The following is a 13,547-nucleotide window of genomic DNA, read 5'->3' as shown; positions in this document are numbered from 1 at the left end:
CAATAATTAGTGATGGGTTGAATCTGTGTTAAATTTTGCTGGCCTCTTGAACACAGGCATATTGCGTGCTTTCAAAAAGTTTCTAGGGCTTCCAGCAATGCTTTCAAAAATGAAGGTAAGTGTTGTCTTCAGGGGACTGTGTTGGCTTGAAGCAGATAAGAATCTTTGTTAACATAAGAACTGTTTGAATCTACAAAATGAGCTTATGAATTTACTGCCTGACAGTGTTCAGCATGTAAAAAGAAGTAAACAACACAAGTATTGAGACAATCAACCATTCCTGTTTTATTCCTGGCTTTAGAAAGATAGTACTGTTAATGTAATATGTTCAAAGGAGCACATAATTGATTATATACTGTTAGTCAGCCATGTGCATTTTTACATTTCTGCCTGTAGGTAAGCTGAACACCTGGTGACATGGCAGCATGTTTAAAACACTGCTTAGGAAATCCACAGTAACAGCACAGATAACAGGACTTTCAAAATGGTTCAGTGAAACACAGAATAAATGTTCCTTTTAAGAAATCTTTTCTTTATTGTCTCCATACAAAGGTATTAGAATAGAGGGAAATGTGATCTATTTGCTGTTCCTGGTGGGGATGGCTGGTGGGTGGTGAAAGTTGCAGGGTGCTGTGCTGCTCTGTTCTGCACAGTTCCCCTGTTAGTCTTTCTATCTTTAAACTTCTCGTTTCTTCTGAGAAAGCAGGAAGCTTTTGTCAGCTAGGTATTGAATAGAAGTTTTGATATTTAAAGCAAACTGTTCAGTGCTCTTAGAGATGCTAATGTAGAAAGAAATACAGGTACTGCATCTCGAGCTTCAAGACAGAAAATGTTAAGAACAAATGAGACATCTGTCTAAGACAGAAATGTTAAGTGTACAAAGGCAGGGTGAATATTTTGAGGTGTTAATTCTAACTACAGGGGGAAGAAACTAGAAATCTGGAGCGGACACTGGAGCTGTATTGTAGGATGCAAGGGATGACTCAGCCCATGCTCAGATCATGGTCTTGCCATACTTGTTTACATTAAAGTTCAGTTGCTATTTTAATTCTGCACATTTAGCGGAGAGGAAGGTGAGAAAAAAGCACAGGGAGAAGAATCAAAGCAAAAGGAGGGAGGGTAGATTTTAAAACGCAACAACAACAAAAATACCTGGACCAATCCCTCCTGCTCCGTACGCTGCTCTCTCAGTGGAGGAGCTTGTAATCCTGTATTTGCTCTATCAAGACGATTCTTCTACGAGCACAAATTAATAATTTATTCATAGGCTGGAGTCAGCCCGCATTGATTTACTTATGCTGCATTTCTTTTCATTCATAAGCCTTTGCCGGTCCCGAGCTCTCGGAGAGCGACTCGCTGCAGTGCTCCGGAGCGGGAGGAAGCAGCGGAGGCGCCTTTATGCGCAAGGACGTGCTCCCGAGGACTCGGTTTCATGTGCGAGGCTGCCCGAAGGCCGGGGCCGCTCCCGGTGCCGCTCCCGGTGCCGCTCCGCCGCTCGGCTCCCGGTGCCGCGGCCGGGCTGCTGCTGGCCCCGCACGGCTCGGCTCCGAGCGGCGCTCGCCTCTCCGGGCTGTGTGACAGACAGGTGCTTGTCATGCGGCCGTGCCCTGCCTGAATGCTCTCCGGTGGGTGTGCGCGGCCCCACGCCCCCGCCCCTGCCAGCCCCGCCGAGCCCTCCCAGGCTCAGCCCCCGGCAATGTGCAGCGCCGTCTTCTCGCCTTCCTGGAAGGGCTCAACTGCACTTTCAGCCGCTCCAGACTTTCTCTGCTTTTGCCGTGCCCTCCCTCTGGTCCAGCTCCTCCTGTGCCTGCCTCTCTGCCTCGGCGCTATCCCGTTAAAAGGCTGCTGCTCCTGCTCGGCTGAACCAATGCACTGGCTGGCTTGATCCGGGATGAAGGCTGGAGGTTATCGGCGGGGGAAAGGAGAACTCTAGGCAGCTTTCCATTCGCAAAGTGAGCAGTAATTGCGAGAAGACAGCCTCCCCAGTTGGAATCAATAGTCTGCTTTCTTGCTGCTAAGGGCACTTTGGAGCAGCAGTAGGTCACTGAAGTAACTTCAGCACACTGCTGACTGCGGAGTTGTAAAGAACTACATGCAAGCGGCTGCAGTAGTGCTGGAAAACGCTTTGCTGTTACCAGGGACACAATAGTTTTCAAGTCATTAGAGCTTCGCTTCTGGTCCGCTCCTTGCATTTCACAGAGAGGGTCATTCTTTGGAGGAATGAGGATGGAGCTGTGAATTTTTTTCCCCAGTGTTCCAGTGTCCCCTTCTAGTAGAAGGGGGTAAGAGTAGGGGAAAAGAAGCTTTTAGAAGCAAAACCCCACTGCTGCTGAACTCAGCTTCCCTTGAATTTCCCCAAACCTTTCCAGGCACAGAGAGGCACAATGCCAGAGAACCTGAATCTTCGGGCTTTTGGGGGTGTTTTCTTTATCTTCTGCACAGCTTTTCACACAGCCTTAGTGGATGTGGTTGGATCGGAGCAGCAGATCCCCTTGTCAGTGTAAGTGCTTTCATGCTATTCCTCCCAGGACCATGTTCAAGGATGAGAACTTGGCTGCTCAAGTTCTCCTGTTTTTGTATTGCAGATATTTGACTGTTCCAGGGCACCTTTGCTCCTCTGTCTGCTGTGTTTAAAGTGGTTGTCTCCAAGGCGCTTGGCACTACTTTGATTTTATTGTAGGAGCATGTGTTGGTGGAGTATGTGGCTACTGAGTTTTAAATGCTTGTGTTTACTGAAATTGATGCTGTTAACTCTTTCCCATATCAGAATTTATCATTCAGAACTGTTTTGCCATTTTATCTGCTGTTTTCCTTTCAGTGGATATATGTCATGCTGTGCCAAAGCGTGTTTCTGTACAAGTTAATTCCATAAATTTTAATGCTTCAGGTTGGTAGGTTTCATATCAGAGGCCTTAGCTTAGCACAAGGTCTAGTTTGTGCTTATACTTGTACAGCTTCACTGATCTTTTGCTGTGCTTAGGATCCTCAGTGAGCTCTCTAATGCAAAATTGCTCGGATCCTTCTGAGTGCAGCTGAAGCTGTTTCAGTCTCTGTTGCTTGCTATGACATGTGTATTACATTTCTTCCTGTCTCTTTTTTTTTTCTTCACAGTGTAAAGCTCTGGGCCTCAGCATTTGGTGGAGAGATCAAATCTATTGCAGCCAAATACTCAGGTTCCCAGCTCCTACAGAAGGTAAGGATTCTTTGGTTGTAATAAGGAAGGTTTTAACAGAGAAAATGGAGGCAGATTTAATTTTTTTAAATGAACAGGGAAACCAGTGCTGTACGTGCTTTTGTCCAAGATCTATTTTTGTATTGCATACTAGTCCCTGATGACTCTTTGCATTGCACTGCACTATCTGTGGAGTTCTTGCTTAACCTGATATTTTTCTGTTAGGATGACTTCTTTTTTTCATTGGAAAGTAAAGTCCAACACTTATTTCTTGTAGCCTAGGCTTCTGCCCAGGTTGCGGGTGTTTAGTCTGGTTGCTGCATTGTGATGATGATGTTTCTGTGCAGAAACAGCTGTTTCTTATGAAAAATGGTAACTTCATTCAAGGGCAGAATTAGTGCATATTGTATTATTTTCAGCCTGGGCTGTATGTACACAATGCACTGTATCAGGAGAAGGCGGCTGCACTGTTGTTTGTCATCTCTGCAGTTTTACAATGCCATTATTCCCCCAATCATCTCAACCCAGTGCTGAGATGTATTACATCATTACAGATAAGAGCAATGAATGTGGTTATCTTCTTGCTCAGCTGCACAGCTGGGTAATAAGGTAGTGAAGTATAGCAAAAACTTGAGAAATTGGTGTAAGTCTACATAATTGGGGTAGAGGGTAATGAAAAAGCAGATTTGAGTATTAGGTATATATCAAGGACTCTGTTTAATTTAAATATGCCATCCATAGTAAAATACTGTATTGTGGGCATTTTTTTTACAACGGTTGCAAAAAAACATGAGAGACTAAGAGGAATATGTTAGATTGAGACTGCTGTTTTGGGGCATTTAACATGTGATCCTCAAAATGCAATATGTAAATGGAAAAACATTGAGACATTCACTGCTCAAAACCACTCATTCAACCTGTATATTAAATTTCTGCTGATTTTTTTGTAAGACATGATTTTTAGTTCTGAGTAACACTAATTTTATCTTTTGCCTGATTGTGAAGGAAATTATTCCTTGAGCTTGTAACATTTATTTCGAAAGGCTTATATATGTGTGAAATTATATAACAGTACGTGTAGCAGCTGAAATAAAAAGCTTGTGCTATCCTTTAAAATGAAAGCAACTGGCTTTAGTAATTACTGAAGACATATGAGTTCTTTAGCACTTATCTTTTCAGATTTGTATATCCAGGACTGTAAAACACGAATTTCACTAAGCGAAAATACAGAGCTATTAAGAACAAAAATATTTGCGGTCTCTTACTGCCTTTCAAGGCCTTTAAATGGCTTCACTTCAATATGTTGGGCAAACTTTCATTTTATTATGAAAATCTGGACACTCAATATTTATGATACTTCCAGCTCACATCCTTTAAAGTCTGTGTAGTCTTACATTGTCATTGTTATTTATGAACACCTTAAATTCATAAAGCAGATGGAGCTTTCAGTTTTGATTAGTTTATAATCAAGTATTATTAAAGACCTTTATTTTTTTTTTTATTGAGCCATAACAAACAAATATCTTTATTTAACTTTGGAGCTGTTCCATGAGCAGCCATTTTTGTGCAAAAATGGCTTTAGAAATGAAACCTACCCAGTACTGAGCCCAATATTTGCTAGAAGAATATGGAATGTACCTTGTGTGGCAATCATGCTAAAATCCACAAAGAATCAGTATGGAATCCTTAATCCTCCTTCTCTTCCTCATAGTAGATGCTGCTGTCATCCCTTCTGTAATGTATTTTTCCCTATGAAGTAGCAAGATTGTTTCCTATTGGTGGTTATAATTGTAGGTAATTGGAAGCTATTCATTTTACCTTTTCATCAGCATCCTTTCTGTTTCGCTAACCAGTCTGTGCTCCTGTTTTTGAAGGTAGACAGTGTATGTTCTTTCCAAGCTACTCTGTTTTTCTTTCTTGCTTATATTATATTTGATTATTTAATGAAAGAGAAAAGACAAAATGCAGGTGTCACAGGTATTTAAAGCATTTTTATTCCTCTGTCACCTACTCCATTGTCTTTTTTATTTTTTTCTTCCTTCTATTTCAATAGTTTTTATAAGATGTTGTTGTTTTTCTTTTCTTTAGAATTCCAAAAGATCTCTGTTCATTTAAGCTTGCTCTATCCTGGTGTTAATTGTGGCAAATGAGCCTGGATGACAGATGACTTTAGCATGTACTTTTTTATATTGCTATAAAGTCTATTTCTTCTGTAAGCTTGTGTGTATAAAAACATACCAAACTTCAAGATCTGCAAGTATTTTCAACATACAAAGTCAGTGACAGAGGTTGTCACAACAGTTAAGGAGGTGATAGCACAGGAGGGTTCTAAGTACAAATGCCTTTTTTTCCCACCCCCTCCCTCCCCACTAGCCAGGCATCAAGAATATGTTTGGTATTTACTGTGAGCTCTGGGTGATCAGAATCCATGTCATTTTAAAGTCAAGATTCCACTTTTAGAAGCAGTGAGACTTCTGATATTACCGGAGGAGCCCACATTTCCTGATTATGAATTAAGCATCCTTAAACAAGTGGAGATATAAAATGTTGTATGATTATGGATCTGGACAGTATAGATTCCTCAACTGTCAACTGCTTTGGAGTGCCATTTAGCTTAATACAGGCTTGCTAAATGAAAAATTAATGTAAAGGTTACTTGATTCATTTTGTCAGCACACACAGTGAGTGCTGCTTTCAAAGCGATGCGCTCACAGTCGAGGCGTGATTGACAGTCTCTGCTGCCCAAATGTTTTGCACATTGAGTCATTTGACCCACACTAAAATTTCATTGAGCAAATTAATTCATGTGAGATACTCAGTAAAGAAATTTTTCTGCCAGTTTACAGTTGTGAATATTGATGGAGTTACTGCAATTCTTAAGGTCTTGCTGTACTGTGAACATCAAGTCCGTGACCAGCGCTGGTGTCCTCTTGAGTTTGTAAAAGATGTGTAAGAATATTTTGGTTGCTTTTTGAAAGTATCTTTTTAATCCACTGCTTCTCATATCTTAATTGAATGTTTCATTATTTTATGTCGATATGATAACCTTTTCCAAGTATTTTGTTACACCTCCTAAAAGAATCTGGGATATATGACTTTTCCCAAAACTGACTTTAGATGAAATACAGATGCTTCAAATTGCTTGGAAAATAATGGTTCAGTAAGTAATTTCAGAAATTGTGATGAGGTTTTAAGCATAATTAGCACTTAAAAATGTTCAACTCCTTGCTTTCAAAGAGGTGGAACACCATTAAGTGTACAAGAAAACATCCAGAAGCAAACAGGACCATATTATTTGTAATTCATCTGGTTTCTGGATGTTTTACAGTTGTCATATAGATTTGGAGAGGCTCCTTGATGCTGTAGAGATGTTCATACTCTTCACTTGCTTAGCAAATACTACTGGGGCTTAAGAATTAATTTTAATTCTCTCTTAGGTGTTGCTTTTTTTTCCTTAGACTGTCAAAAGACATCTGCCTTATTTGAATCCTGACGTTTTGGATTTTTTTTCTTTTGTGTACACTCTGCGCTTAGTGGGTCCTCTACTGGATGTGAGAATGTAGCCCACTGGCAAAGCCAGGCTTCAAATATGGGATGCAAAGCAAGGGTTAGGTGCCAGGAACATATTCACTTCAGCTGCTGCAATTAGAGTTTTGGAAAACAGGCTTTGGGGAATGCTGTTGTCATACAGTAAAGCTCTTAAATCAGTGCAGTGTCTGTTTGTGTGAAAGTGCAGCATGGTCTGTGCTTTCTCAGGCTCCTTTTGATGAGACTACTCTTTTAAAAAAAAAATATTCTGAGCTTTGATGCTTCTTCATTTCCTCCTGAATCGTCAGTATTATTTATTGCAAATGTAGGAACAGTTTCCAGGTGAAAATCCCCATAATTTCTTGGCCCTTCCACAACGGTTTGTTCCTGACGAGAAGCTTGTTTAAGGCTCCCTCAGATCTTTCTTATGTAAGGTGTCTGCTGGAGCCCTCAGTGTTATGTAAGCACTGCCTGCCTTGGTCTGAAGCAGGCTGGAGTCTGCATCTGCCTGCCCCTTTCAACAGATCCTTCCTTGTGTTGGGAGTTCTCAAAGCATTGTTTTTTCAGAGCAGTCAGGAGAGCATTCCTGTTTTTAAAGATGCAGAACTGCATTTTATCTCCCTGACTAGGATGGGGTGCTGTATCTTGGTAGTTTCTTGTAACTGTGGAAATGTCAGTGCAAAAATTAATATAATGGAGCGATTTAGATTAATTAGCATTCAGCCAGTGGATCTGATTCATACAGTATATCTATCTTTAGTTAAATTGTATAATAGTGACTTAAATTCTTAGGCAAGTTTAGTGCAATCATCTTGACATTAACTGCCTTTCTTTTACTCACCCTTATGTTGGTTTTCGTTTTGGTAGGCTGTTTCTTTGCCCAAGAAACTGCAAATGCTGCTTTGAAGGAAGGGTAAAGTAGGACTGAGACATGCAGGTTAAAGGACAGGCATGGACCGACTTTTTTGATATCAATTTAAACTTTTGCTAGCTGAGCAATTCTAAAACAACAAAACCAATATATTTTTAAAATCAAAAATAGGGAAAAATTATCAATGAAATCTGTAGACATATGGTTGTAAATAAATACAAAAAAACCCATCAAAGGAAATCCCACTACCCCCTGCAAAAAACCCAAACCAACAGCAACAATCTCCTTCTCCCACCAACCAAACCTGACACCTACCTCAAAGCCAAAATTCAAAACCCCATCAGCCACGTAAACGGTGTAGTGCTTACCAAAACTGTTTTCAGAGTTAATTCATTGTAATTTGAAGTCTGGTTTATGTAAAATGTGTTTCCTAGCACTGACTTAAAATCAGTCCTTATGAAATAAAAGAAATATACATCTGAGAATCTTAAACCAGCGTAATTCTGATGATTAATACAAACAATGTTTTGGAACTTGCCGAGCTTGAATCTCCATCCCCTTTAATTACTACACATCTTTGGGCTACATGAATGACAAGATTATTCTCCATGCCAGGCTAGGTACAGAACATTTCAGTGTGCTTTGAAGTATTTAATGTTATCTGCAGACATGAAGATGTAAATTCTTCTTTGTTCAAGAATAAAAAAAAATCAAACACGTTGCTATGCTACTAATATATTTGGTGGGAAAACCTGGTGGGTTCCGTGCTAATTTTCAGGTGGTGTGTTGATCTGTAGAGGAAAGAATTAGTCTTATGAAACTTTGAATACTTTTTTCTTTCTCCATAACAAAAAAAAAAAAAGAAAAAAACACAAACTTTACCTTCTTTTTTTTTTAATTAAGTTCTTTTTCTGGAGGTATTGGAAAAACTTTTCTCTTCTGTGAAGTTAGAACTGTACCTTGAGTGATCTGTGATTTGCACTCTCCTCTCCTGTTTGAATGTTAAGGCAGGAATAATAATGTTTTTAGTGTCAGTAATGGTTTTAAAATGTAGTCAAATCAGCTTGAATATCAAAAATCATGTTTTAGATTTCACTTGGTCTAAAAGGAAAGCCATGCTGAATTCATGTTTTTCTTCCTTCAGCACTCTTTGTTTCACAGTATGTTGGTTCTTTCTGGGTTTTGCAAGCAGTGTGATCCTCTTGTATTATTGAAAGCAAAAAGTTCTATTGCTAGCATGTAAGAGGAATATGAGATGGCTTTAGTAACTTCATGATACGTGCATTACACTTTCAGTAATGTCTTTTAATATGGAAATTATTGAGCAGACAATCCAACTGGAAAAAACATCAGATCTTGAAAGGAAGAGAATGCTAATTCTTTTGCTTAATGCATTTATGGTTGTTTGTTTTCACATCCTGTATTGGAAAATGCTTACGTTTCAAGGTTAAAGGAGCTGCTCTCCATGCAAATTATCTTGACAGTGAAGGTATGTAGAGCATGAATAGATGCTGTATTGTAGTGGTGATTCACTCTTAAGTAACTGCTAATCAATACTCCACACTTTCAAATGTCATTACTGTTCTGTAGGGGACAGTTTTTTGTTGCTGATAATAAGTACTAACACATTTTACAACACAAATTATATATTGATAGGGTAGATGGTATTTTAGTTTCTGTAGAAACTTCACTGACAGATTTTAATACAGCAACTAAGATGTGGTTCTTGTGAAGTTCCATTTTGCATTTTTGCATATAATTTTTTTTGCAAAATTACATGAATGATTTATGGTCGTGTTTAGCGTCCACCAAGTTAATTTGTGTAAAGCTGAAGTACTTTCTTAGATTCTGTGATCAAATAATTGCAAGATTTGTATTAAGAAGGAAGTCTTTGTAAAAACACTTAAAATTATAGTTAGAAAGAAGTTGGTAAGGGTCTTGGTAGCTTTCCAGAAGTGATTAATTCCAGAGACAGGTAATTACTGAAGATATCCTGCCCTCAGGTCTCCCAGGACTTTCTAGGTGAAGTTACCCATGATACGAAATGCTAACCAGTACACTGGTTTTAAAGACAATAATATAAGACATGAGGGGATTGTGAGTGCTCAAGGCACTCCTTCACATAGGAGTGAACAGATTCTGCATCCAGAGCATCAAAACCAGGGCAATAAAAATTTGTTCCCCATATCCATGGTAGATGTATAAGAACTGGTCTTTAAATATAAGAATTAATTTTTTGTTACTATCTATCTATTTATTTATTTATTTTACTGAGAGAAAACCTTAGAATAGTGTGGAACTCCTGCAGGTTGGCTATTCAGAACAGGTTCCTGGCCATTATGTAGACTTTGTCGACCTGCCTTATGTTAGGGAGATGAGCTACGTCCTTTGTTTTGGACTAGCATAAATAAGAGTAATTGTATTTTTTCTTTGATTTCTATCTATGTTATCTATGTGCTATTAATCTTTGTGTCTATATGTCCTTAAGGCATAGCTGGGGTGTCCTTTATTTTCAGAGCAGAAGCAGGTTATAAACAGAGTTGTCACTGCTGTACAGGGTAAACAGTAGGCAGACTGGATGAGGACTTGCTGGTTTTCCCCTCCCCTTTTAAGCACACAAACAAATGATCTTTTATAAAATATATTTTACTATAGAGGAATAAATATGTCAGCTATAATAGACTAAACTTGTTGGAAAAATATTTAGGCTGCTCAGATCCTCTTTTGTTGGGCTTCCGGTCTGACAAGACATGAAAAGATATCAGCAGGGTGAGCTTTTCAAGGTGTTCCAATGTGTTCTTGTGTCAAATGTAACCATGAAGTACACAATGGAACTTCAGTGAGGCTTGTAAGACCCTAGGATGTCCCAGTGAGAAAGAAGGAAATGATCAAATGTAAACTCCCGGTTGATTTCTTATGAACCTGCCACAGCTTCTAGTGCTTTGTTATCAGCAATTGATACTTGTTAAAGTTTGTTCTTCGCTGTTGTTATTCTTCCAAGGAATTTTCCTGAAGCATTTCTTCCACTGAAGTTTTGCCTCTTTAAGTGAAGCCTGGTTGGTTGGATGGAGTTTTCAAAGCATATAAATTCTTGGAGTGATTCTTCATCAAAAGAGTTTGACAAGTGATTTCTTCTAATCATAATTTCTGTCTGTCAAGATTCCTGAAAGAACTATAAACAGTTAAACCAATGCATTTCACTGAGGCGATCGCAGAAAGTTATAGAATTTTAGAAGGTGTTTTCTTTGTCAAAGTACCTGCTCCTACTTGTGTGTTTTGCTTTTACTTTTCTTGACACATTTTATTGTTGTCTTTCTTTCTCTCCCTGTCTCTTTCTGAACCACCTTATTTATCTTTCATTTTAGTCTTTCTGGTTTTTAATGGCAATATTTTCTAGAGAGAAATGTTTTCTTCTGAGCCTGATGCCAAATGTTTTGCGTAAATAATTTTATAGTACGGGGGGACTTAGTTATTTTTATTTATCCTTCTAGATTGAAATCTTAGAGCACCAAAGTTAAGGAAATAAAAGGTAAAGAAAAAACTTGTTCTCAGATCCATTAACAAACCAAACTATCAGGTGGCCTAATCTGCATCATAAGAATAGGGATATAAAGGGAGAAATGTGTGTGTATGATTCATTCAGAATATCAGGGCTTAATGCATGGATCCTATGAATTGTTGATGAGTAAATTTTTTCATATGTATAGCTGGCAGTAATTTTCTTGAACCATTCCTCTTAGTTTTCAGGAAAGGGTGGAAGAGCTTCTATTAGTCTCATAAAATGTTTTTTCTCAGTGCTCTCAAAATGTGGATTTGACAGACTCCCCTGAATTTTGTGCAGGTGATGGATTATATGTCCTGTTGATAGCATTCCTCTACAATGTGCAAGTTGAGTAGATTTCTTTTGTTTAATGTTGTTCTGAATATAGTGATACTGAATTAGAAAATTCTAATTATACTCTAAGAATTGAGACTTTTGTGTTTGACACTAATGTCTCCACAAAACTGGTTCTGGAGCCCAACAGTCGTCATCCCCTCTATACAAAGTCTTCCTGTCTTCAGCTGTGGAACTCTGCTTTTCATTATGTCTGGATTCATGGAATAATTAATTCTGGAACAGGATTTAGAAGAACTTTTAACTCAGATTCTTATTCAAAGTGCGGTCAAAGATAAAATCAGTGCAGATTTCTTGGGTTTTTGAGTCTGATCTTCAAACTCTTCAAGGACAGCAGTACTACAACCTCTTTGGTTCCAATTCTTGTCTCTAGTCTGGGAAAGAACTTGAAATGGAGCTTCCCATTTTGATTTGACTTCTGTGTGTCACTTCCACCTCCCTAAATACTGTTGGTTCATCATCTTCGTATCTTCCTGGAAGGCATGGAAAGGCACAGCACTTTGTCATGACAGGCATTTCTGTGGCCCCAGTCATAGACAACACTGTGGAATTTTTTAGTTGTTTCGTCAGGTCTCAACAGTTTTTTTAACCTATTATTTTAAAATAATAGGTTAAGTTCTCAGTAGCTTTATGGGCTCTTAAACTGAGCTCTCTGCTCTTTGGTATTCAGGTGGGCTTTTTACCACTCACAATAGGAATATGTAACCATTCCCATAATTATGAAGTCTCAAGAGTAATTTCCACTTAACTAATTGCATGAATAGGAGAAGACTTTTTAATTTGTTGTGGGAACACAGGAATTTATTTTCTAATCTAGGGCTAAGACAAGCCATTTAGCTCCCAGTTGCTTTATTAGCCATTTCTTTTACCATTTTTATCCCCCCCCAGTATCTTAAGTGAATGTAGCGTTGTACAGAAAGAGTCTGTCAGCTGGTGAAAGGTTTTACGTCTTATTGTCTATTTTTACTTTACAGAGGTTGTCAAGGGATTTCTTTGTGCTTTTATACATAAACAAGGCTTTTACTTGCTTTCCTAAAAAGTGGGACTAAAAATTATGCAGTCATAGTATCTGTAGCCTGTTAGGCAATAGCACAGTGAAAATGCTGTTTGGAAAGCACGAATATGAAAAGTCTGGTCAGGGCCCCAGCATGCAGTGTTCTTATTGTTCCTCCAGGTCCCATTTCAATACTTGGCTATTCAATATACTTTGAAGATTTTGTGTCAAGCTATCTGAAATAGCTAACTTTAGAAACACATGCACGCAAAAAATCTACATGCTATGGGTATTAAAATTTGATGTGTTGGGAACACATCATTGGTCACAAAATTAGATAATTATCTTCTAAAGTAACAAAGCTTCCGAGATAAAAAGCAGGAACATTCAAAATTTGGCTTTACCTTGAAGCTAAATGTCTATCATCTCCTGACAGCTGTATGAAATGTATGAATACAGAGCTGTTTGGACATGATGCTATCATATTACATTAATAGCAATTTTCACTGATAATGAAAACTGGTAGGAGGCTAAGAGCAAAGATTTAGATTATGACTTGCAGCCATTGACTATCTGCATCCAGCAGATTTATTACCCCCTACGCATTGTGCCTTTTATAATGTTTTCTGCCATTTCTTCATCAAAGTACAACAAGAAAGATATTATAGATGGCATGAAACAGAAAAATATCTGGGTACTCACTTCACATTTCAAACATATACTCATTACAAACTGCAATGCAGTTTTGCAGTAAAAGTAGGGATAAATTCTGGCATAACCCATGAAAGCTTTGTGAGGGAGAGGAGTGTGAATGAAAAAAAAAAAAAAAAAAAGGAGGATTTTTTTGTCAACTCTAATTTTCTATGTATCTGGCTTTTTATCCTGGAGCTGTGATAAACATTTCTTGATGGTTTTCTTAAGTCCTTTCATCTTGGTGGCCAAAACTCAAAGCAGTCCTTAAGCACAATGCTAATTTAACCTGTAATGACACAGACAAGTCTGGTGCACACAGTAGGGGTAGGATTTCAGGGAGAGTGCCAGAAACCTTAAAGAAACTCCCCCCTCTCCCCAGCTGGTGGCATCTTTT

The 13,547-nt window shown here is 38.5% G+C and overlaps 1 protein-coding gene across 2 annotated transcripts in view; it reads left to right on the top strand.

The window, feature by feature from the left end:
• Window positions 1-1,672: 1,672 nt before the first annotated feature.
• The window catches only part of CACNA2D3 (calcium voltage-gated channel auxiliary subunit alpha2delta 3), a 397,930-nt gene continuing 386,055 nt past the window's right edge, over window positions 1,673-13,547 (top strand). Inside the window, exons 1-2 of one of the 2 annotated variants that reach the window (XR_010744448.1) lie at window positions 1,673-2,500; window positions 3,112-3,193. Coding sequence is in view for 1 of the 2 variants with exons in the window: in XM_066326744.1 (XP_066182841.1) it covers window positions 2,385-2,500; window positions 3,112-3,193 (198 nt within the window). In the remaining variant the exon portion in view is untranslated. The remainder of the gene's footprint in view (window positions 2,501-3,111; window positions 3,194-13,547) is intronic. The other variant, XM_066326744.1, reaches the window with a different exon arrangement.

The sequence above is a fragment of the Sylvia atricapilla genome, chromosome 11 (genome assembly GCF_009819655.1).
Source record: "Sylvia atricapilla isolate bSylAtr1 chromosome 11, bSylAtr1.pri, whole genome shotgun sequence".
Taxonomy (NCBI): domain Eukaryota; kingdom Metazoa; phylum Chordata; class Aves; order Passeriformes; family Sylviidae; genus Sylvia; species Sylvia atricapilla.
The sequence above is the reverse complement of the archived record's forward strand: the minus strand, read 5'-3'. Positions and strand labels throughout refer to the sequence as shown.